The sequence below is a fragment of the Salminus brasiliensis genome, chromosome 25 (assembly GCF_030463535.1).
Source record: "Salminus brasiliensis chromosome 25, fSalBra1.hap2, whole genome shotgun sequence".
Taxonomy (NCBI): domain Eukaryota; kingdom Metazoa; phylum Chordata; class Actinopteri; order Characiformes; family Bryconidae; genus Salminus; species Salminus brasiliensis.
In genome coordinates this window covers 21,670,579-21,693,980 of record NC_132902.1, presented here as the reverse complement: position 1 = coordinate 21,693,980, position 23,402 = coordinate 21,670,579, and the positions used below count along the sequence as shown (strand labels likewise).

At 42.2% G+C, this 23,402-nt stretch overlaps 1 protein-coding gene across 1 annotated transcript in view; it reads right to left on the bottom strand.

Annotated features, from left to right (window-relative positions):
- Positions 1-249: 249 nt before the first annotated feature.
- The window catches only part of kcnq1.1 (potassium voltage-gated channel, KQT-like subfamily, member 1.1), a 57,375-nt gene continuing 34,222 nt past the window's right edge, over positions 250-23,402 (bottom strand). The window contains exons 14-18 of the mRNA XM_072671260.1: positions 11,932-12,007; positions 9,372-9,466; positions 7,860-7,906; positions 7,669-7,730; positions 250-2,363 (exon numbers count right to left, since the gene is read on the bottom strand). Coding sequence (XP_072527361.1) covers positions 2,181-2,363; positions 7,669-7,730; positions 7,860-7,906; positions 9,372-9,466; positions 11,932-12,007 — 463 coding nt within the window. The 3' untranslated portion in view covers positions 250-2,180. The remainder of the gene's footprint in view (positions 2,364-7,668; positions 7,731-7,859; positions 7,907-9,371; positions 9,467-11,931; positions 12,008-23,402) is intronic.

Sequence of the window (23,402 nt, the reverse complement as noted above, 5' to 3'; positions counted from 1 at the left end):
CTGCATAAGTCATTGATCTGTCAGGACGCACTAAAGGAATTCAAGCATCACTGACAGACTTTTAGAAAAAGAACTACAACTGCTGCCGAATGCCATAAATGCCTCCACACCACCACCTCTGCCACAAACCACTAAAGCTCAGTGGTCAGGCAAAAAGAGCGGGAAAGCGTGGACATCTGTGCAGGATCTGAATGGGAATGTGGTTTGACCTAATAATGGAAGCCCATTGAAAACGAATACAAACAGGGAGAGCGGTTAATATTTATTGATGAGACCAAAACAAAGGTCTCAGTGCCATGAATACATGATGAGGAAGAAAAAAAGAAATTACCGTATAAAAATCGAAGGCCTCAGTAGGTCTAAGAAAGGAAGCACTGATTCAGAAATGCTGTTTCTGAACTAAACAAGCATCTTCTTTCTGCCGTAGAATTTGAAAATCAGTGCATATGATGCAGAATTAATGTACACACGGCTTAATAAATAAACTTGATTTAAAATGTACATTCTGCAAAACCGCCCCTGCATTACCAATGAGTACATACAGATCTACATACATCTAAGTGACCAGGAAATAAAAAAAGGACACTCCCACCTTACAAAGTAAAGGTTCCTGGCTTGGACAACAGAAGATCTAACTTTTATGGAGTCTTTACACTATAGAGAGATTTCTTAAACCATAAAAAAAAGGTTCTTCACACTTCTGCAAACCCCATTAATAGAACCTCAATAATTAAAACAGTCTTTAAGAAACACCCACTGGAAGGTTCTTCAGGCTACCAAAAGCGGTTCCTCTATGCCATTGCTCTACAGAACCTTTTGGCACCTTTGTTTTTAACAGATTGACACATCGTATTAGGCAGTAGTACTACAGTGAGTGAAAGGGATATTAAAATTCACCTCAAAGTCATGTGAAAAAGTTAGGACGCCCTATTAAAAGGATGTTCTAATGATCTGCAGCTGATGTGCTGTGCCTCATTCTAATTCTTTAGACTTTTTAAGTAGTAATAAATGTGTGTGTGTGGGGGTGGGGTGGGGGGTGGGGGGTGTTAACTGCTGAGCAAAATCAGACCGGTAATGTTTTCAGGGACTTTTAGTTAAAAAAAAAACTTTTTTACTTTTTTTTTATTTACAACACGACATGTTGCTTTAGTTTACAACAAGAGATGCTATGCTATGCTAATGTTGCTAACAAGCACTGCTCCGAGTGGTCCAGTGGACTCCAGTGGCGCTGCCACTATGACCCGAAGATCGCTGATCCGAATCCCGGTTCGTGCTGCTTGCCATCAGCTGCTGGAGTCTGGCCTTGCTTTTCCAGGGCTGGGTTGGCTGCACTTCCTCCCCACATCACTCCTAGTGTGATGCTGATCAGCACAGGCATCTGTTAGCTATTGTATCAGAGCTGGGGAGCCACACTTGCCTCCCAGCCTGCATTGGCTGGCTTCACATGTGTCAGAGGAGACATGTGCTAGTCTTCACTCTGCACCTAGTGTTAGGGGCATTGCTAGTGATACGGTTCATATTAATGGGGATTGGCCTTTCAAATTGGGCTGAAAATTGGGTAAATGTCTGAAATGTTTTAAGATATTCAAAAAAGTCAAACTGCGTCACATTGATTTGTCTTTGAAAAAGAATAAAAATATCTGGATGTGTTTACAGTGGGTTTAGTGATGTTTCTGGGTGTGTATTTACATAAATGGGACTGGTGACAGTCTAAGTCCACTGTTTAGTTAGCAACATTAGCCTATTTAGTTTAGTTCTATTTCCTCCATTTCTCAGTAATGTTCAAATACAGATAAAATGTTCATATATTTAAATATCGTCAAAAAGACAAAGGCTTTCATAGGGTGTCCTAACTTTTTCACATGACATTCACATTAAGATTTATCTCATATAGCAAATGGAGCTCCATTAATCAACACTACCACAATCTACCACACTATGTGCTTATGGGGGAGTGCTCTTAACCAAATAACTGACTTCCTGTGACTTCCTGTGACTTCCTACAGCATTATGATTGGTCCCATGAAATGGGGTTGTTTATTTATCTAAATCAATCTACTTCCTAAACACACTTAAGAACTGATTTCCAACAAGATTCAGACTATCCCGACCCAACACAAGGCAAACCTAACGAAAGGACGAGGCACGTCGTGATCCAGAAGATGCAAGGCCGCTTCAGGTCAAGAGCTGTCCTCAAGGGCAGACGGGAAGGTGGAGGTGGATAGCTGGTCATAGCTGGGTAGGCTGTTGGATGCACATAGGCTCTGTCCAGCTCCTGCCGGCCCACTCCTTCCACTCTCCATCATCATCAGCGTGTTCAGAGACTCTGCAATGCAGTTCAAAGTCTTGTCCATGTGTGTGATCTGAGTGAGAGACGAAGCACAGTGCATTCTGTTGGGACAGTTCATGGCAAAGTTATGCGGCACTCATGCAGAAAACACCTTATCGTGGAATGTGGACCTTACATACAAACAAATGCGTGCTTTGAAGAAACCATGTACCATTAAAACCAGCCACACTGGAGACATCAGTGCTTTAGGAATGACCGCAACTTTCTGGGGAATTAATAAAACGCATTAAAACTGATGAACGTCTGAATGAATAAGCTTTTTGTGCTTCAGCTGACTAATTCTGTTAGCTATTTTGGCTATTTTGTTGACATTCCAAGCCGTTATCAGATCAGAGTTGAGCAAAACCAGACGGGTAAGCTGTTTTTTTGGGGACTTTTAGTTAAATGACTTTAACTAATAATTTACCACAATATTCTAGCTAATACATGTTTGTGTGCTTCTTTAGTTTACAACAAGAGATGCTATTCTAATGTTGCTAACAAACACTGCTCTAAGTGGTCCAGTGGACTGCCACTAAGATCCGAGAATTGATGATTTGCTTGCCATCAGCAGCCGGAGTCCAAGAGAGCACAACTGGCCTTGCTTTGCCAGGGCTGGGTTGATGGAACTCCCTTCCCACATCCCTCCTAGTGTGATGCTGGTCAGCACAGGCGTCTGGTAGCTGTTGTATCAGAGTTGGGGAGTCACGGTTTCCTCCAAGCCTGGCTTCACATGTGCTACTCTTTACCCTTCATCTAGTGTTGGGGGCATTGCTAGTGATAAGTTCACATGAATTGGGATTGGGTAACTGGCCCTACAAATTGGGTAGAATATGGGGTAAATTACCAAAAACATTAAAAAACATAAATCTTGTTAAATACATATTAAAATATTAATTTATTTGCCTTGTACTACTGACAATCAAGTTGAATCTATGTAGCATTTTTTTTTTTATCAAAAACTACATAAACATGTCTATAATGTATAGCCACATATATATATAGCCTATATATTAGATTTGAAAAAACTTCATTGTGCATCACGTATTTGACAAAAAAGGAACATCTGGGTGATTGATTTTGATTGGGTTGATTGGGTTTAGTGATGTTTCTGGGCAAGCATTTACATAAATGAGCTTGGTAACAGTCTCAGTCCAGTGTTTGTTAGCAACATTAGCGTAGCATCTCCCATTCTAAGATAAAGAAATACATTTCAGATATCAAAAATGTCTTGGCTAATTGCCAGCATCTTGGGTAAATGCTAGATCATGCTAATTTGTTTTTATCACCAAACTATAGCTTTAATGCCTCCATGCAGCAGACTGGGCTTCAATCCTACACCCAGACAAGGACACCACACTACATTCATCTACCTCTGAATCCCAGCTGAAGTCCTGAAGGCTGCATACTGTTTAAGGCCAAGACTGAAGTGTCCTATTTGCTGTATACATTAAATGTCGAGACAATCTAATAAATGTTGGGATGAATATGGAGATATACTGCGCTGAGGTTAAAGGTCCCGGCCGTGACAAGTGATGTTTGGAGCCAAGCCTGTCTACACTCCATTACAAGTCAACAGACAAGTTGTCTCTGACCAGCAACATTGTTTATAAGACGATAGCGTTAAGACACGCACTCACAAACACACCCGCGAACACACATGGCCATACAGCGCATGGCATGAGGCTCAGCATGTAAACATGCACAGAGCTCTCCCACGTAGACGCACATATACAAATATACACCCTGCTGACCGCAGAGAGACAAGAACCAGCTCAAATGGAGTGGAATGAGACTCAGAGCTATCTGCTATGACTGGGAACAGCTGAAAGCACTTAGCGAGGATAACTGACATGCTTCAAATCTGCTATTCCTCATGTTATGACATTGCGTGCTAATACTGTAAAGGGTCATGTGGTCACTTGTGCTTCGTGTAAAGCCGCTAATCCTATAGGGCAGAATGTTAAGAACCTTTTCCATTACATAATGGAAAACGTGATGTATATAATATACAGTGTAATATACTGTGTGTTCATCATTCCCATATAATTTAGCTCACAATGAGAGATGCTATGCTAATGTTGCTAAAACACTATGTACTTAGACTGTCACCACATCTCATTTGGGTAAATATTTAAGGTTATTTGCTTCAACCTCAACCTGGAAATACTACGTACATCAGAAAACTCAAAACATTCACACTTTAAGTCGTGAGAAAATTATTTTCCAAAGCTTTCATTCCACAAGAAAGTATTTCACCTATCAAAAGCACTTGGTTGATGATCACTAAACAGATGAACCTGTAGGAAACTGACTATTTCTTTATACAATATTTGGACAAAAGTATTGGGACTAATTGGTCATTCATAGTATCTCCTGAAAGAGATGATTTTGCATATGTTGGAATAACTACTGAAGTCTCTACTGTCCAGAAGAGAAGAAGGCTTTCTATTAGATTTTGTAGAGCACTGCAGTGTGGATTTGATTGTATTCAGTGGCAAAAGTGTTAGTGAGGTCAGGATGGTAGATGATCACCACCACCCCACCCTCATCCTCAACTCCACAGCTCATCCCAAAAGTGTTGGATGGAGCACCATCAACCATCATTCCAGAGAACACAGTTCTTCCACTGCTTCACAGCTGAATACTGGGGGGGCTTTATACACCCCAATAAAGTAAATCTTAGTAACGCTCATATTTTCAAATCTGATTTGGGCCACTATTTTTATTATGTGGTATTGGAATCCAATAGATCTGATACGCAGCACTGCGACTTCGTCTGAACAGCCAGATCAGAATTGAAGTGGCTTTTACGTCCATCCAACTCAACATCTGGCATAAATGCGTGCTGAGGAGAAGGGAAAGTGGGTCATGTGAAGCATTTCTCTTTTGCACATGCTCATCAGTTTTGGATGCGTGGACTGAGAACTGTTTAGAGTTTAGATGAATGTCGGATATAGGCCACATTAAAAGGACAGTGTGAACAGCCTAAAAAACAGATTTGGTGAGGAAATCGGTTTTGGGCCTTTAAACCTGCTCTGTGAACGTAGCCTTTATGTTTATTTGCATCGAATCCAAGGCTATTACTGATAAAACACACATACTGCTAAAATAAATACAGCTTTAAACAACTATACACAAATATGTTCGGCCAGGTATAGACAACTAAGTATTGGAGCGTAACACAGTATATCTTTCCCTCGTAACAGCGTGGTCTGGTGTCACGGTGGGTGGCAGAGAAGAATACAGAGAGCGAAATGCCTCAGGCGGCTGTTTCCCTGAAAAGCTCCAGTTATTTGTTCCTGTTTATCTCAGACACTGTCTGCTTCCTGTTTACTGTCCAATTATGGGAAGACGAGCACCAGTTCGCGGGGCAGGGCATCCTGTCATCTCTGGATGCTGTCATCACTTTCTCCCTGGCAAACTAAAAAAGGTTCCATTAGCTACAGCAGAGACAGAAAAGCACCACCAACAGACCCAGTCAGATAGAGGCCAAACTCACAGTTCTCGGATGGAACATTGGCAACACAATATGACAAAAGTATTGGGACACCTGTTCATTCATTGTTTCTTCCAAAATCAGGGGTATTTAAAAAGGAGTTGCTCCTGCTTCTATTGGAGTATCTGCCTCTACTGTCCTGAGAAGACTTTCTAAAATATTTTGGAGCATTGCTGTGAGGATTTGATTGCATTCAGGGACTAGAGCTTTAGTGAAGACAGGATGTTGAATGATCGCCATCATTGGCATCACCTCATGCCCAACTCCCCAACTCAACTCAAGTATTGGATGAAGCGTCATCCATCATTCCAGTCTTTGTACCCCTCTAGGCCACACCTGACATTAGTCATGCTGCCAATAGGTTCATGTTTATCTGCTCCTATTCTATTGGCAGTACCTCTCTACAAGGACTAGACAAGCCGTGTGTGTGCATTTGCACAGCATCTACAGTAACACAAACATGGACTCTAGCAGAAATTATTCTATGGAAGTGTCTCGATTCTAGGCAGTGTTAAATGGAGAGTGAGAGATAGAGGGAAAGAGAGATTGAGAGACATAGAGAGAGAGAGGCTTAGAGACAGGGGAGGGAGAAAGGGCGGAGGAAGAGAGGGAGGGAGGGAGTGTGTAAGTGTGTGTGTGTGTTCCCCTGAGTTCATGTCTGGGACGAAAAGTGTTTGTAAAGGGATTTAGAGCCAGAGTGGCAAATGAACAGGAGCAGAGTGAGTGTTTGTAAAGCTCCTGAGTCGCTGTCTGTCAGTCAGGCTAAGAGCCTTCTCATTCCACACACACACACACACACACACACACACACACACACACACACACACACACACACAGGCGTATGTGAAGAAAGCAATCAGTTTCAGACACTAAATGCCCTTATCAGCACACATCACTCAAAGAAATACTTAAGGAAAAGTTAAAAAGTGACATTTAAACAAATGGTCACAAGGCCTCTCGCTTGGCCTCAGGTCTGAACCTGGTGAGTGAATCATGAAATCTACATCAGCTCTTTTTACCGAAATGATAAAGATCAACATAACATACCTGGGAATTTTGGAACCTGGGTTATACATACAGTACTAAGCAAAAGTTTTTAGAAACCTGTGAGAATCAGAATCTGGGCGGATAGTGTTTATTTCCTCAGTAAAACACTAATATTAGAATATATAAGTAATTGACATTCATACAGAAAGTGGTGGTGGTTCTCCATCACTGTGTTCATCATTAGAACATCTCCAAAGTTCTCCTCATGGAGTCTAGTATTATTTAGAGTTCTCCTCAGATCAACACCTGGTTTGGTGGTAAATCAGGGCTTAATGATGGTAAATCAGGTGAGCTGCTGCTGCTGCTGCTGATGGAGTTGAACACATCCTCCACGCTGTGCTGGCTGGACTGGGGGGCGTCCTGGAGAACCCTGGAGGAACCGAGCTCTGTTCTTTAGACTAGCTCACCGACAAGATCTCACTACTTTCTTCAGAATGAGAAGCTCTTGCTCCTTTTTACTGGATTTATGTTCACCTGCATCTGTTCTTAAGGAATCTAGAGCTTCTACAGTAAAAAAAAAAACCTCTTACTGCTGAGAGACACGCTTTTAAATAAGCCTAAAACGTCTGCACATTTGCAAGCTTTTTATTATTACAGGTCAGTGAATTCACTTTGTGCTGTAGACGGTATTTCAGGATTCTCAGATGCTGTCTGAAGGCATTTAGGGAGAGGCAGCTGAGGTATTTTAAGCATCTGGAACTCAGACTCCACTTAAATGATGCTCAGAGGCACAACAATGTCATCAATCTCATTCTTGCTAAGTTTAGCTGAACACAGATATGCAAAACATTACCTTCTCCTCCATCCTGTTGAGTCTGGAGCCAATCGTGTTTAGACCTTTGTCTTTAGCACGATCTGTGGAAATACAAGAACGACACCAAATAAGGAGCACAACAACAAAAAAAGTAAACCAGAACACTGATGAATGCCAGTCAAGAATTTGCATCAAATAATGCTGCATTAGTAAATTCTGTAAAACTGTACCTGAACTTGTCTGGAACAGAGTCATTTTTCCCAAGGACTGATCCAGTCTATTGAAGAAGAGAAGAGTGTGTGATTTATTTATAGACCTTTATAGATGTTTCTTCTGGGATTAGTTTTACATGGGGAGGTGGAGTAATGTAATTGTACTCAGGGACGTCTGTAAAATGTATGACTGATTCACACAGGATGAAATTACGGCCTAAACCACTGCCACAACAGGTCGAAGAACGTAGAGTTAGGAGTCTTGTCCAAGGACTTTCATTGGTGTAGTGAGGTGTTTTTGCCTGACCGGAGAATCAAACCCTAGTTTAACATTGGGAAGGCAATGCTGTTACCCACCATGAGTCATTTTTCCCAGGACTGATCCAGTCTATTGAGGAAAGATGAAGAGTGTGTGATGGGAGTGGCTACTCGATTTATACCCAACGTGATGATAACTAATCTTATAACCCACTTACAGTAATAATGACATTTTTGTTTGAGAATTAGAAGAGATTATAGGCTACATTCTACAGAAGCCTCACGTCTCTGAGAAGTCCTCTCGGCTTGTTGTCTGGATTTGAAAATGTCACGCTGTACAACACCTGAGGTTTGCCACAGACTTGAACGACCCAAGGTATCACGCACACTGCCCTGATGCTGCACACCTGGGGCCGTTCAGTATAATCAGCCCCAGGTGGTGCATTAAAGGGTCGGCTCCTTCCACAAGGAGAGACATACATGGTGGTGACCATGAGGGCTGAGCTACTAAAAGACTGGGTGTTGAAACTGGTAGAGCCTTTCTTATTGTTCTTAAAGTTTCTTCGGGTGCTGGTGGAGGGTTGATGTAAATAAAGGTCGCTTAAGGTCACTTGAACTCTGCATTTGTGTTGTCTCTGCATCTAGCTGAGACATATTTCATATTCATTACATATAAAGTATAATTTCAAGCATTTTTTGGGGTTTACTTTAGACCAGTATGTTTAAAATCTCATTAAATATTAAAATACACATGGAGTTTAAGTCAATTACTATTCAAACAGTACCAACTTTTGTCATAATATTCTAAGTCTCTGAGATGGACTAGCATCATGCATCCATCTTCTTCTGGATCAGAGTCACGGTGGGTCCAGAACCTATCATGAATCAGCAGACGTAAAGCAGGAAACCCCCCTGGACAGGGCGCCAGTCCATTGCTCCATTTCAGGGTACCACAAACAACCATTCTCACATACACACTTACAGCTAGGGGCAATTTAGCTTAACCAATTGAGCTACCATATGTATTTTTGGGAGGCGGGAGGACCGGACGGAGCTCAGTGAGCCCATAAATGTGTTCAAGTGTTGTATCATAATATGACATTTCTGCCATATTGTCCAAAACTGCAACTACACTACAACACTACCAGTACTGTATAAAGGTACACCCCTCTTCCCCTATCTGCACCTTTTTTTCCATAATCATAAGGCCATCAGACCCTTCTGATTAAGAGGATTTGATTCATAGACAGTGAGACTTCCTAAAAAATGTACCTCCTCTGAAGCTCCTTGATGCGCACCATGAGGTTGAGATGGCCTTGAGAGTACTGCTCAATCACATCCCTCACGTCATACGGTTTTCGCGCTTGCTGCAAATACACACACACACACACACACACACACACACACAGTGCAGTGTTTGTACATGTCTCTTTTCATCTTGTGTTTGAACTTTACAAGGTGACGGAAAAAAGTCTGCTCTGCATGTAGAGATGAACACAACTGACAAAGCCCTTGTGTGAACTGCTGATTAACCGTCACTTTAAATAGAAGCAATTAAAGCAGGAATATTAGGTGAAACACTTGCGAACTTTCATCATCACCGCACGCTAATCCCGCCCCACATCAATGGCTGCCTGAAAGCTAAGAGATCTCTGGGGTTCCTTTTGAAGGAAAGACGCCAGATCTACCGACGCCAAACCTTCGTATTGATCAAGCGCAGGTTCCTCGCTTTTGAACCTGATTAGGCCTGGGCTCTGACACCCTTAGCTGTTTGCCTTTATTTGAAGTCGCTGAGTAATGCGGCGAGAGTGTGGGAGGTCGCGTGTTTGTTATGAGTTGCTTAAGCAAGAAAAGCCTGACAAAAAAAAGGCAAACATTCACACGTCTACGGTGGGAAGTACCCGATTCAGACGAGAGTAAAGCTGTTTAAGGAAGAACAAACACAGCCATGAGTTTGGACACAGCGAAACTGGCCGGCAGTGTCCCACACACAGTCATGATTGTGTGTTCGGCTTCACAAGAGTGTGTGAGAGGAGGAGAGGGGGAGGGGGGGAGGGGATTTCAAAGGTACGTAAGTGTGGTAAGCAAAGGCAAAATGAAAGGACAATGAGACGGAAGGAGGACAAAGAGGGAAAGCACGACGGAAAACTGTGACCAGTATCAGGTGTCTAATGCGAGAGGGGACAGACACTGTGCACAATGCTAGGGCTGGGCGACAGATCTCCGTATCGGATATCGGAAGTGTCTGACAAGAACTCGATACTGAAGCTTGAAAGGCGGTGATGGGCTAAACACAAAACAACCATACAGCTACACTATATGTCCAAATGTTTGTGGACACTCCTTTAATGAATGCATTCAGCTACTTTAAGCTGCACCTATTGCTGAAACAAAAACACAGCCTTGTCTAGTCCCTGTTGAGAAGTACTGCCAATAGAATAGGACTCTCTGGAGCAGATCATGAATCTGGAACATAAGTCTATTGGCACCGTGTCTAATACCAGGCGTGGGTATAAAGCCTCTCAGTATTGAGCTGTGGAGCAGTGGAATGGTGTTCTCTAGAATAATGGTGATTGGTGATCTCGCTGACTTTTGGGATAAGTTGGGGAGTTCGGGATAAGGTGGAGTGGTGATCATCCAACGTCCTGCCCACACTAAAGCTCTTGTTCTCTAAAATCTAGTAGAAAGCCTTCTTCCCTGGACAGTAGAGACAGTTACTCCAACAAAGGCAGGACAAACTCTTTTTGAATAGCCTTGAAGTAACAATGAATGAGCAGGTGTCCCAATACTTTTGTCCAAATAGTGTATGATCAATGTTTTATCCTTTTTCACCAAGGCATGTTAAAACAGCATATTCTTACTAATACACCATTAGTCTGTTTCTCACATAGTGACATAATGTCTAATGCCTAAAGCATTTTTGACATACATTTTTTAAATATTAATTTAATACTTTGATTGATTACTTTGCTTTAAATATCTATCTAAAAGCTATGTAAACAACTGCAAACAAAAGCTAACACTGGAAAGGTTACTCTAAATGGCTTTCCCATCCTTCAGCCAAGCAGAGTCATTAGTTTTGCTTTTAAAAAACACATTTGTCTGCACAAAACAAAAAATAGCTGGACATATTTTGAGCTGCTTGAGACATTTTTAGGGACATATATTTACAGAGAGGCGATTGGTGTCAGTCTTTTTATTCCAGTGTTTTATTAGCCTATGTTAGCCTAGCATCACACATTCTAAGTTTGAGAAGTAAGAACCACTCCTTTAAGTGTCTTATCGGTCACCTGGGGTCAGCTGCACTAAGAAGGTTTTAACCGCTTAGATCATTTTCAGAGAGGACTACAGCCACTGCACCAATCAGAGTCACACCCAGGAGCAGCTAAGACGCTGTGATGTGGGGACGTAATGGTAAATCCCAGTGTAATGGTGTGGAAATGGTGTGATAAGTACTTTCAAACATCACCCAGCCCTAAAAGATAAAGTCCTGACTTCAACAGATGTGTGCAGCCAGGTATGACATGCCCTGCAGCGTCCTGAATGTGCTGGCCAAACCAAAACAATTGAGCTGGACCCCAACTTGCCCTCTCTCCAGCTCGAGGTCAGCCCTCCAACAGGCACCGAGAGAGACATTAAAGTAGCAGTTAGACTGGAACTCCTCACGCAGACCTTATGACAGTATGTAATGTCTTCAGACTTCTGGCCCTAACACTGGTTTTCTAAAACCTCAGAGCCAAAAAGATCTTGGACCATGAAGACCTGAGCATGAAATCAGATGAAGTTATCAGTCCAGATTTCATTCAGGTCTCAGAAAAGGCGAAAATCTTACCTGGAACTTCTTTTTGGCCACAAAGTACCGCATCCGCTGGATCACCCGAATGGCCGCCCGATGGGATTCCCGCAGTCTGGGAGCAGAAGAACATACCATAGAAGATAAATTACAGTGAGGCACAATAAAGCACTTCCAGAGTGGCTTCTTACAGCTAGGAAAAGCATGTCTAAAAGCAAGGCATAAAATGGATAGAATGGGAAAAGAGCCCCTCATCTAGCTTTTCTCACCGGTTGCAGGGTGTGTTCGAATTCCTGCCAGGCTAATGTATGACTGAATCCTTTATGGCTTCCATTAAAGGTAAGGACAATGAGGCTGTAAAGTGCCAGAAGCATCATCGAGTCAATAGTTTCCAAACACTGAGTGCACTTCTGACACGAGGATTTGCAAATCAATCCTATCTAGCTTGGGAAAAGCCTTCAGGTGAGGCTTGAAGCAGTCCCAGCAGATGGCAATGCCTTCAGAGAGGCACAAACAGGGGACACAACCAAGACATTGAGTCTAGAGAGGAAGCTTTGGGACCCTTGAAAAAAGGGTGAGCTGTAATATCAGTCCCACCGTAATCACTCTAAAGGTCAACAGGTTAATATTAGGATTAGGCTGAAGAACATCTTATTACATATATTATATGGACAAAAGTATTGGGACATCTGCTCATTCCTTGTTTCTACTGAAACCAAGAGTATTAAAAAAGTTTATCCTGCTTTGGTTGGAGTAACTGTATCTACTGTCCAGGTTACCAGTTTTCAAAACATATCTGTGAGGATTTGATTGCATTCAGTGACAAAAGCATAAGTGAGGTCAGAATATTGGCTGATGATCACCACCCCACTTCATCCTCGACTCCCTAACTCGTCCCAAAAGCATTGGATGGAGCACGAAACCATCATACCAGACAACACAGTTCTTCCACTGCTCCACGGCTCGATGCTGGAGGCCTTATACACCTCTAGTCCACACCTGGCATTAGGCACGGTGCCAGTAGGTTCATGTTTATCTGCTCCAGAAATTTCTATTCTATTAGCAGCATGGGCCAAGACATGCTATGTGTGTGTGTGCATTTGCACATTGGTGTCAGTAATGGGTGTAATTTAAAAAGTAGTTGAAAAGTAGTTCCTTAGAAGGGGTGTCCACAAATATAGTGTAGGTGGTTACATAACTAATGAAAGTGGGGCATTTCTATTGGTCCATTCATCCTAAAATTTTGAGATAGTACAAATATATGTATATATATATACATACATATATTCATATATATATATATAAAGAAAAACTATGCTGTGATTCGATGCTCAAACCACAAGCTACTGTGTTAACCGCAAGCTAACACACTGCCCACGAGCTTAAATCTAGTCAAATCACAACAATACAATATGATACAATAGCGTACATTGCATTGTTACATCCCTGCTCTATATGTGTGTGTGCCCAAGGGGGTGCATTTCCTCCCAGTAGATAACCGTATGTTACGTTATACAAAGGAACCCTTTAGTTTAATTGTAAATTAGCATTTTTTTTAATCGAGAGGAATAGGCAAGTGTGTATGTGTCAATCCATGTGTCTTGGTCTTCATGTAGTGTATCTGTGCTGTATTGCCATACTAATGCTTCCATCTGGTGTGTGTCACACCAACTCAGTCACAAGAGCCCTTCAAAGAAAGGCATTAGCATTAGACAGGCTGCAGGCTATGAGGCCTGGATGACTTCATGGACACGGCTGCCTGAGGGAGTCTGGATCTTCCCTGGCCGGGCAAGCATGGGGAAATGGAGGATAATACATATATGCATGGCTCCAGGCAACTGCCAATATATGGCTCCCTGGTGAGCCATTCAGGACTTGAACCAGCATCCCTCTGGGCAAGTTACCAGCAGTAAAGGGTAATATTCCTCACTTTAGAGCTCTCATGATTTCTCTTATTAACGAAAATGGCCCTATTAATTCCAATAAGCAAATCAAAGTGAATAAACACATGGCTAACCCGGGTGTAAAACATGTAGAAGTGATCCAATAAAGAAAGCAAATAAACAGTTTTCCTTTTCAGTATGATGCAAGAATGTGGCTTTCCAGATAAATGAAGCTCTGACTGATAACAATGGCTAAGTCTGAGTACCATTCTCAAGGGAGGATCCCTATTATTCAAAACATCAGCCTTGGCCCATGTCTTACATTCCACCGGACATGCATTACATAACTTCAACCACTATCACTTGGCTATTTAGTCTTCAGCATCAGCAAAAAATTCTGGATATCTGGAGGATTCTGGATATCTAACATGAGGACGATACAAATCCTGTCAACCCTGTGGAATCCAGTTCCAACAATGGAAGTCTTATGACTGTGGTTTCCAACAGTTGTCCTGGAGTCACCCTGACCATTTGTGGCCAGATATTTGACCCAAATTCATAGAAACCTTTGCCAGACATTACAAAACACTGTCAAGACCCTACTGGACCTAAAGAAAGAAAGTACTGTAAAAATGCACTGGTGTTTCAACTTAAAGGGAAACTCAAAAAAAACAATTATGCTAATTTTCTCTATACGTCAACGGTGCAATGCAGATTTAATTCATTATACAGAGACTTACTGACTTTTACTTTCCAAATGTCTTTACAGTGGTTGTGATAGGAGTCATGGGTCACAATCTACCCAAACCACCGTGAACCTACTTATACCTTCTGAGGTTTTATATGTAATGGTAAAATAATGGTAAAATAGTGTCTAGAACAGAAGCTTTGGGGGCCGATTTGTGACTTCTGGGGTCTTATATGTAATGCTAATACACAGTCATATCAGAAAATTATGACCAGCCCTGATTTGGAATGAACTCACAATAGCCTTTCACAGCAAACACACAACACTGTTACAACGTTGTCCAACGGTTACACTGTTTACATGAGGTATCATTAGGTGACAGTGCCTCTGGGTCATAAGACTACCTTTTGACAGCTTTCCAAAACAACAGGTTGTCACCATGTTGTCACAATGTAAGCATGTTTGCCAGGTTGCTGCACATATAAATAAACAGGCACACCAGTCAGCTGTAGAAGAGTGCAAAACGATCACCATGGGCAAAGGACACGTGGACGTGATGTGACTGATGTCCAAAAGGGCATGATAACAGGGTACCAGGAGAAAGATGGTAGCATTTTGGAAGCTGCTAACTTCATGGGGTGTTCTAGAGCCAAGAATGGACTTCTCACACTTTGAGTGCCTCCCATTGGGACAACAGTGGTGCCCCATGTTCCACTGATGCCAGAGGATAACGACGACTATGGCAAGTGGTACAGAGCAATTGTTGCCCCACCGTGAAGCACTTAACCTCTTGCTAGTGTCATCTGAGCCTAAGGTGGTTGTTCCCATCATTATTTAGGGGGTCAGCTGTGCAGCATTCAAACCAGAAACTCAACAATGTCTCATTACGCTGAGTAGGATTGTTGGCTTTTTAAAGTTTGTCCAACCTAGCAACAGTTGCTATGAAGGCAATGGCAGCTCAGTTAGCTGTTCTCCCTGCTCTAACAGACCTACTTGAGAAGGGCTTGTTAATGAGCTGATGAGTTGGATAAGGTGCGCTAGCTGGAAAAGCCCATAATCTGCAATGTAGGAGTACTTCCAGACCTGGACTGGGAATCAGTGCCCTATTAAGACTTTTAGGACTGCCTCTGAGACCCAGGCACTGAGCCGGAGAGTGATAACTAAGAACATCATGTTCTGGAATCAGACCTGAACTGATGATGGTCATTCCAGAAGACCTCTAGATTGTGGAGAGAGTGCGTATGTGAGTGAGAGAGAGAGAGAGAGAGAGAGATAGGCTGAGTGAGCAAGAGAGAGAGAGAGAGAGAGAGAGAAAGTGGGGGGAGATGGAACATGGGAATCAACCCATCTGTCTACGAGGCAGCGCCACTTCCTCTCCCCAGCCCTGGTTACCAGCATAGCAACGCTGGTCTCATGACCTCATCAGGGTCACCATCTGCCTCTGGTGCTGGCACAAAGCCTGGCTAATGGCAAACACTGGCAAGAACTTAGGCAAAGGGGAGGCAAGGGTTCCCCTGGGACCGGCAGGGCGAGTGAGAGACAGAGATAGAGAGAGACGAGGGAGTGAGAGCCAGAGAGAACAAGAGAAAGAGAGAGACACCAACAGAGAAAGCCGAATCTCTCCTCCCTTCTCAATCCAATTTCACACTGGCTGATAGCGGCCAGATATGAAAACAGTAGCGCATCCATTATATAAAGGAGTTGTGGAGCTCGTCTGTAAGAACAAAAGAATTGGAAGCAGACGCTGAGATAAAGGGCTTGAGTGTACAGATGTAAACACTGGCAAATCACAGAAGATCAAAAGAGTTATATCACAGGTAGATTTTTGTTTCCCAATGACAAACAACATCCAGACTTACAGCAAAGGTCTGACTGTGCAACTTAAATGGGTTTTATATGAGTAGCTTGGTAACAAATCAAATGAACATGATTTATCACTGACCCCAGATGACCCCAGGTGCAGTTAATGTAATAATCAAAGATTGTTAAGTTTAGAAATCCTTAATAACTGAATGCGTCTTTTGATTAGAACGGGAGTTGCTAAGCTAATGTCGCTAATAAACACTGTATCGCCAATCTTATCACTGTATAACAAAAAAAACCCTCTACAAAGCAGGACGTTATGCAGGTGATAATGTCGTTCTAATTTTAGCGCAAGTGTTTAAATAAGGTTTCTTCATTCTAGCTTTTTCAATCAATTTATTACGTTTTTAATTTTATTAAAAAAGGGTATTGCAGGCATTTACCGTGTTTAGTGTTTGTTACACTAGCATAGTAACTTCTGTAAACTGTAAAGAAGCACATATCAGATGTCAAACACATTTGGCTGATCTTGGCTGATCGACTGCATTTAAGGTGAACGATAAATCACGTTCATTTAATATTTCTTTTTTACCAAACTGTTTATTTAAAGGTAAACAGGTAAACGACATTTGCTGGTACAATGTAAAGCATGTCAAAGCCCCTGTCTACTCATTTTCATGATTCTTGCCTAACTACTATCTGTTGTGTTGTGATGAATTTACTTTGAACTGGCAGGGGGAAAGCTAAATTGGCTTGAATTTGCTGACATTGCCTTTAAATTATTAAGAACTACAGAAAAAATGGGTGTATAATAATTGTTGTATGTGACAGTTTGGGTTATTTAATTTGAGAAGTAGTAAACAAAGCTTCTGTAGCTAATCCAACATAAATCATGTGATTTTCAGCAATTCTGAAAGCACAGTTACTTCCATAAACAACTCTCTAAAGATCTGAAAGTGAAAGTAATCTATGCTCACAAGTCAGAGGAAGCCTATACGCAGATAGCGTGTGTTTTTAGCTTGCGGTTTCTACAGTGCAGAATATTAGTAAGAAACAGCAGTTCAGGGGAAACAACATTCGCTGGTACAATTTAAAGCATGTCAAAGCCCCTGTCTACTCATTTTCATGATTCTCGCCTAACTACTATCTGTTGTGTTGTGATGAATTTACTCTGAACTGGCAGGGGGAAAAATCTATGTTACAGTCCACACAAAGCAGCTTTACCGAAATCCAGGGGAAACCGTGCCAAGGAAAAAAACCCATGAGGAAGAAAACACCGAAGCCTAGACTCAAAAGGGGAACCCAGGCGAACACATGATCTAATGCTTGTGCAAGATCAAGATTTGTGGTTAATGAAAATGCAATTCATCAAACCCAAGCGATCCCTCTGTATTCCACCACTGACCAGGACTGTTTAAAAGGTCAAAATGTGCGTGCTGGTCTGTTTGGATACTGCCGGATGTTGTGCTTGTGACAATGACAGTGACAAGTACACTAAGTAAAGATCAAAGCGGGGCAGCGTGGGAGAGGAAACAGCCACGCCATTACTGCCATCAACACCCGGCTCCGAAGGTCCCGCCCACTCGCATCAAACGAACTCAGCTTTGCCTAACAGGGCGTGTGCAACAAAACAACGCCCTGCCCTTCAATCACTGACCTCAGCTCAAGCTGGGCTCGCTGCGCTGAGTGGCCGGGCAACTGACGTAAAATAAAGGACAGCTGATCCCGGAGCACAAGCTGCGGAGCGCCGGAGCACAAAGGCTCTGCGTCCCCGGCCTTGATTGGAGCAGAACTGATAGTGATGCTGAGGAGTTAAGTGGTGGGGTAAACAGTCAGAGCACTTCAGAGTGGAGTCATTAGCAAGGAAATGAGAGAAGTAAACAAGGTGAGAGGACAGGGGAGGATTTTCTGCCTGGCTTGCACAGGCCGAATGATAACAAGAGGCAGACATGGGCATTAGCAAGCCTTTTGAGGATCAGTATATCGCTGGGATATCATTTTTTCCATGTCTTTTTTTGGTGAGAATTCAAGCTGAATTGGCTTGAATTTGCTGACATTGCATTAAATTATTGAGAACTACAGAAAAAATGGGTGTATAATAATTGTTGTATGTGAAAGTTTGGGTTATTTAATTTGAGAAGTAGTAAACAAAGCTTCTGTAGCTAATCCAACATAAATCATGTGATTTTCAGCAATTCTGAAAGCACAGTTACTTCCATAAACAACTCTCTAAAGATCTGAAAGTGAAAGTAATCTATGCTCACAAGTCAGAGGAAGCCTATAAGCAGATAGCTAAGTGTTTTTAGCTTGCAGTTTCTACAGTGCAGAATATTAGTAAGAAACAGCAGTTCAGGGAAAGATGAAATCTGGACGACCGAGAATACTCTTGGAGAGGACTGTGCACACCCTCTTAAGAAAGGCAAATCAAAACCCTCATATATGGGTTAAGGGTGATGCACTGGTGCATTTCCATTAGCAGCTTTTAGAGTCACTGTGCAGGGTTAACATAAATGTCAGGAAGAGTCATAAGAAAAACCTAAACTTGTGAGCTCATCACACAACTCTTTTTTTAAAGTATGCACCAGAGCAGCCAGAACATGCTGAAAATCGTGTTTTTTGTGTATTATTGAGCCGAACGCTACAAAATATTAATGGGATTTCGGTCAGATTTTACCAGTGATCTGACATATATTTTAGAATATATATATTTCATATATATTTTTGAAATAACAATAAAAGGTAATCTGACCTTCAGTTTCCAGTATATTGGTTTCCCCCTATTCATAGAGATAGAAGCCCGGTTGTGTATGACTGGAAATAACGGCCTGCTGGTGTTGCAAAGATGGCTGCTGAGCGCACAGACTTGCCTATAAGGACTTGCAGCCAAGAATCTCCCAGAACTGGAGGCCTTCTGCAAAGATGAGCTGGGAAAAAAAACAGCTACAACAACTGAAAGACAAAGGGGGTGTTACTGTAAGTCCTGAGGGTCCTGTAAGGTGACCAAACCTTTACTCAGGCAAAAATTCAATTCCACTTTATTATTGTCATTATACTAACACAGGCTTGTACAGGCTTGTACTTCGCTGTTAGGCTCCGGAGTCTCCGGTGCAGAATAGGTAGGATATGCAAGAGTGCCAGGTCCATAGACAAAACACGAGAGAGGGTGCACAGACAATAAGTACAAAGACAACAAATACAATAAATACAAAAATATACAAATACAAATCTGTGCAAATGTGCAAATGTGTGTATGAAGGCTGGGTAATTAAGGTGCAATATTAGTTACTATACTAATAGTAAAATATAGTAAATATTGATTATTTAAATTTTTATTTAGAAATGCATGTATTTAAATGTATGATGCGCTACACAGGCTTTGTTTACTACTCAACTTATACTTAAACTGCAACTGCTAGAACTGCTGGATCTTTAGAGAACACAGATGTTTATTTAATGAAAGACTAGTGTTTCTTGAAGCACCGTTACTCCGACCTCTCCCCAGCAGGGCACAGCTAATCGGAGCACAATCAGGACTAGACAAACAGGAAGGAAAACAATCAGTTTCTGGAGTTTCTCTCTAATCTTATCATCAAGATAGAGAAACACTGAGCCTGCGCAAGTGCAAGGCAGTCAGCATACACACACAAACACACACTCACATATTGACACACACACACACACATGCAAACACACGAAACGACTGAAAAACACACAGAACGTTACAAGCACACAGCTGGGTGCCTATAAACTGACGTAGCACAACACAGGGGTGTGAATGGCTGTGCACCTGAAACTACATGGAAAACAAGGATGCTCTCTCGTCTGTTCACTCCCTGCCAAACACACACAAACACACAGTCGTGACTGTGCAGCGTTAACACGGACACACACCCTTTCTCCGCCCTTTCTGAAACTCAAAATGCAGACTGCACTCAGACAAAAATCCCCATGACTAAGCCAGTGAGAAATGAGTAACACAACTTGTCCTAATTTATCCCTTAGAATAGACATCACGTGACGCAGAACAGCCACGGGTCTGTTACTACAGCAACCCCCTCCTACACACACACACACACACACACACACACTCAGCCAGTCCCTCCCCTTCCCCCCACCCCCAGCCGAGTCAGAGTGCACTCTTGTCCTCGTCTCTCCAGAGTCAAAAGTTGAAGTCCTTTTGTGTGGCGGTGTTGTGCCATAGGCTCCGGGAGTACAGCGCCGGGGCACTAAAAGACTGAAGGGGCCCCGGCTGCAGGTCTAAGAATAGCCCCCTGCAGGAGGAGGGGAACAACACACTGATTAGCTGCAGTCTGCATGGAGACTTCTGTGCAATAAAAGCTCGCTAATCCAAACACCGGCCCTCTCCTCCGCTTTCAGCTCAAATGCCTCAATGACGTTTTTATAAGTGGTGAGCAGTGATAAGCGCATGCGAGGCTCCAGTAACTGATAATCATTGACCAGAAGCTGGAAGCTAGAGGACTGCCAGTCAGACCCTCAAGCTGGGTCAGTGGCACAGGGAAGGGGACGTCACATATGCGCACACACACACAGGTCTCGGGTTTGTTGACGTACAATGGGTAGGCCAATGGGTTATTGTACAGTACTATTAATCTGTGCACTGTAAATTACTATCTAGTAATATTTAGAGTTCTCCTCCAACACCTGGTTTGGTAAATAAGGTGAGCTGCTGCTGGTGGAATTGAACACAGCCACGCTAGATCAAAAGATATAAGCATTGGGACACCTACACATTACACACACAGGACATTTTATGACATACCATTGTAAACACTTAGGCATTCATATGGATCTGGTCCCCCTTTGCAGCTTTAACAGCAGCAGGTCTGGAGCTCTGCAGTTATTGAGTCAGCAGGGCATTGGAGACTTTTCTGCACTATGCTCTGAGCTCAGCCCTCGGCTCTGACCCCGCTCTGTAACTTTACGTGGTCTGACACTTGGTGGCTCTTTGTGGTTCCTCTTTAAAACCACCCATTCTTTCATTCATGTGTGGAAAGGCAGACAGCTTGGCCGTGGGCTTGATTGTATACACCTGTGGAAATAGGACTGAATGGAACACCTTAACTCAATGATTTAGAGTTGTGTCCCAATACTTTTGTCCATTTAGAGTATGTTATGATGTATCTATAATAATCAAAAATATAAGTCTGATATGTATAATATACTTAAGTACATATGCACAATTGCTATATATATGTACATATTTTATATGATGTAAAAATATAAGCTGTCCTTACATTTGGTAACGAATAGGGTCAACAAATGATCCAAAAATGCTGTTTAGACAAAAAAACCTATATGCAATAATAATATGTCCCATATGTAATGTATATATCGTCACTGTCAGACAAAAACCTTGTATCTCCAAAATGTCACTTTACAAGAGGAAAAAATCCTTCTTAACTTTGTCTATTCTATGAATTCTATTGGTCAATTTATCATACAATTTGGACACAATGTAAAGAACAACTGCCTGAGTCATATTATGTCAAAAACTAAAAAACGCAAAAATAGAGACGCAAGGTTTTGGCGTGATGGCGATGATGTTAGTAGTATACGATTTTTCTTCATCTGACCCTTTTCAAATCCTAGCCTTCAACTTAGTAACCAAAACACAATATTTCACAAAGACAAGGTCATTTTGTTGCTCCTGACAATACAGTTTACTAATTGTCGCTGCTTTCTTCAAAGGTTAGGACATTTCTGTCTCGAAAATGTCCAAAAACAAATACACACAGACATCGAAACGGGAGTCCCCGTGGCTTCAGCCAGCCGAACTCTCTTTCATCCTCATCATCAAAGGGCTAGGCTAGCACACAGAGTATTAAATATCCTTATTAAGGTTGACTCAAAGCACCACTGCGCTGCCGTCCACATGCAGGTCTCTGTGGTTTACACCATGACTAAACAGCTTACGTCTCAAACCTGCTGCCTCACATGCTCCCAGGCAGGCCAGGAGACAAACAACTGCCAATCAGCTGGTTCATGCACATCTTTATGCACGGCGCCGAGCAGGGCAGCCGCGGTTAATGCGTCTCTGCTCATGATCTTACTTCCTGTTCTGGCTCTGGTGCCTTGTATATTCACCCCTAACACACATACACACAGTGACTGGTGTTACTGTGTTCACCTCCTGTGCTCTGTGTATTTATCCAGTGTAGCTCTGTCAGTAATGTCATCTGTCAATGTACTTTGAGTCTCGGTCAGTGTGGTTCTCTCTGAAGAGCAGTTTCTGCTAAATGAAAGTGCTGCTGATTCATATTACAACTGTGGTTTCTCACTGATGTTACCAGTGGCCAACCTGGTAAATACAGAGAAACAGCATTTTAGGCTAGTCATTATCATTTACATCATGTTGAAATTTCATGAGAATGTCAGTAAATTGGAAGTAATGTGAGCACAGCATGTATGAGACAAAAATAGCGATAGTAAATAGGCCAGCTTTCTAAGAACGGAAAGAACGAAGTGATGCAATTCCTAGAAAGCAGCATGGTGGCCTTGAATGTTAAGAAACAGCAGAGAACTTACCAGGAACCTGTCAGGCTGAGTGTACACTGTGTGTAATGATCATATATAAAGTTCTGCATCCTTAAAAATAAAAGTGCTACAAATGGTTATTTACAAAATGCCATAGAAGAACCACTTGAGGTTTTATAAAGAGCCAGGCTTGTAACAGAGATGTGTGAGTGTGAAGAACCTTTAAATTGCTAAAGGACCTTAGAACTGTTCTTCAAACATTTCCATTACAAACATGTATAAGTGGTTGTTTTATTGAATACACTATATGTCCAAATGTTTGTGGACACCCCTTCTAATGAATGCACTCAGCTACTTTAGCTGCACCCACTGCTGACACAGATGTGCAAACATGGCTTGTCCAGGCCCTTTAGAGAACTACAGCCAATAAAATAGGACTCTCTGGAGCAGATAAACATAAACCTAATGGCACCAAGCTGCCTAGTGTCAGGTGTGGGCTAGAGGGGTATAAAGACCCCCAGCACTGAGCTGTGGAGCAGTGGAACTACTGTGTTCTCTGGAGTGATGGAGTTGGGGATGAGGTGGGGTGGTGATCATCTAACACCTTGACCTCACATAACGTATTGTCACTGAATGCAATC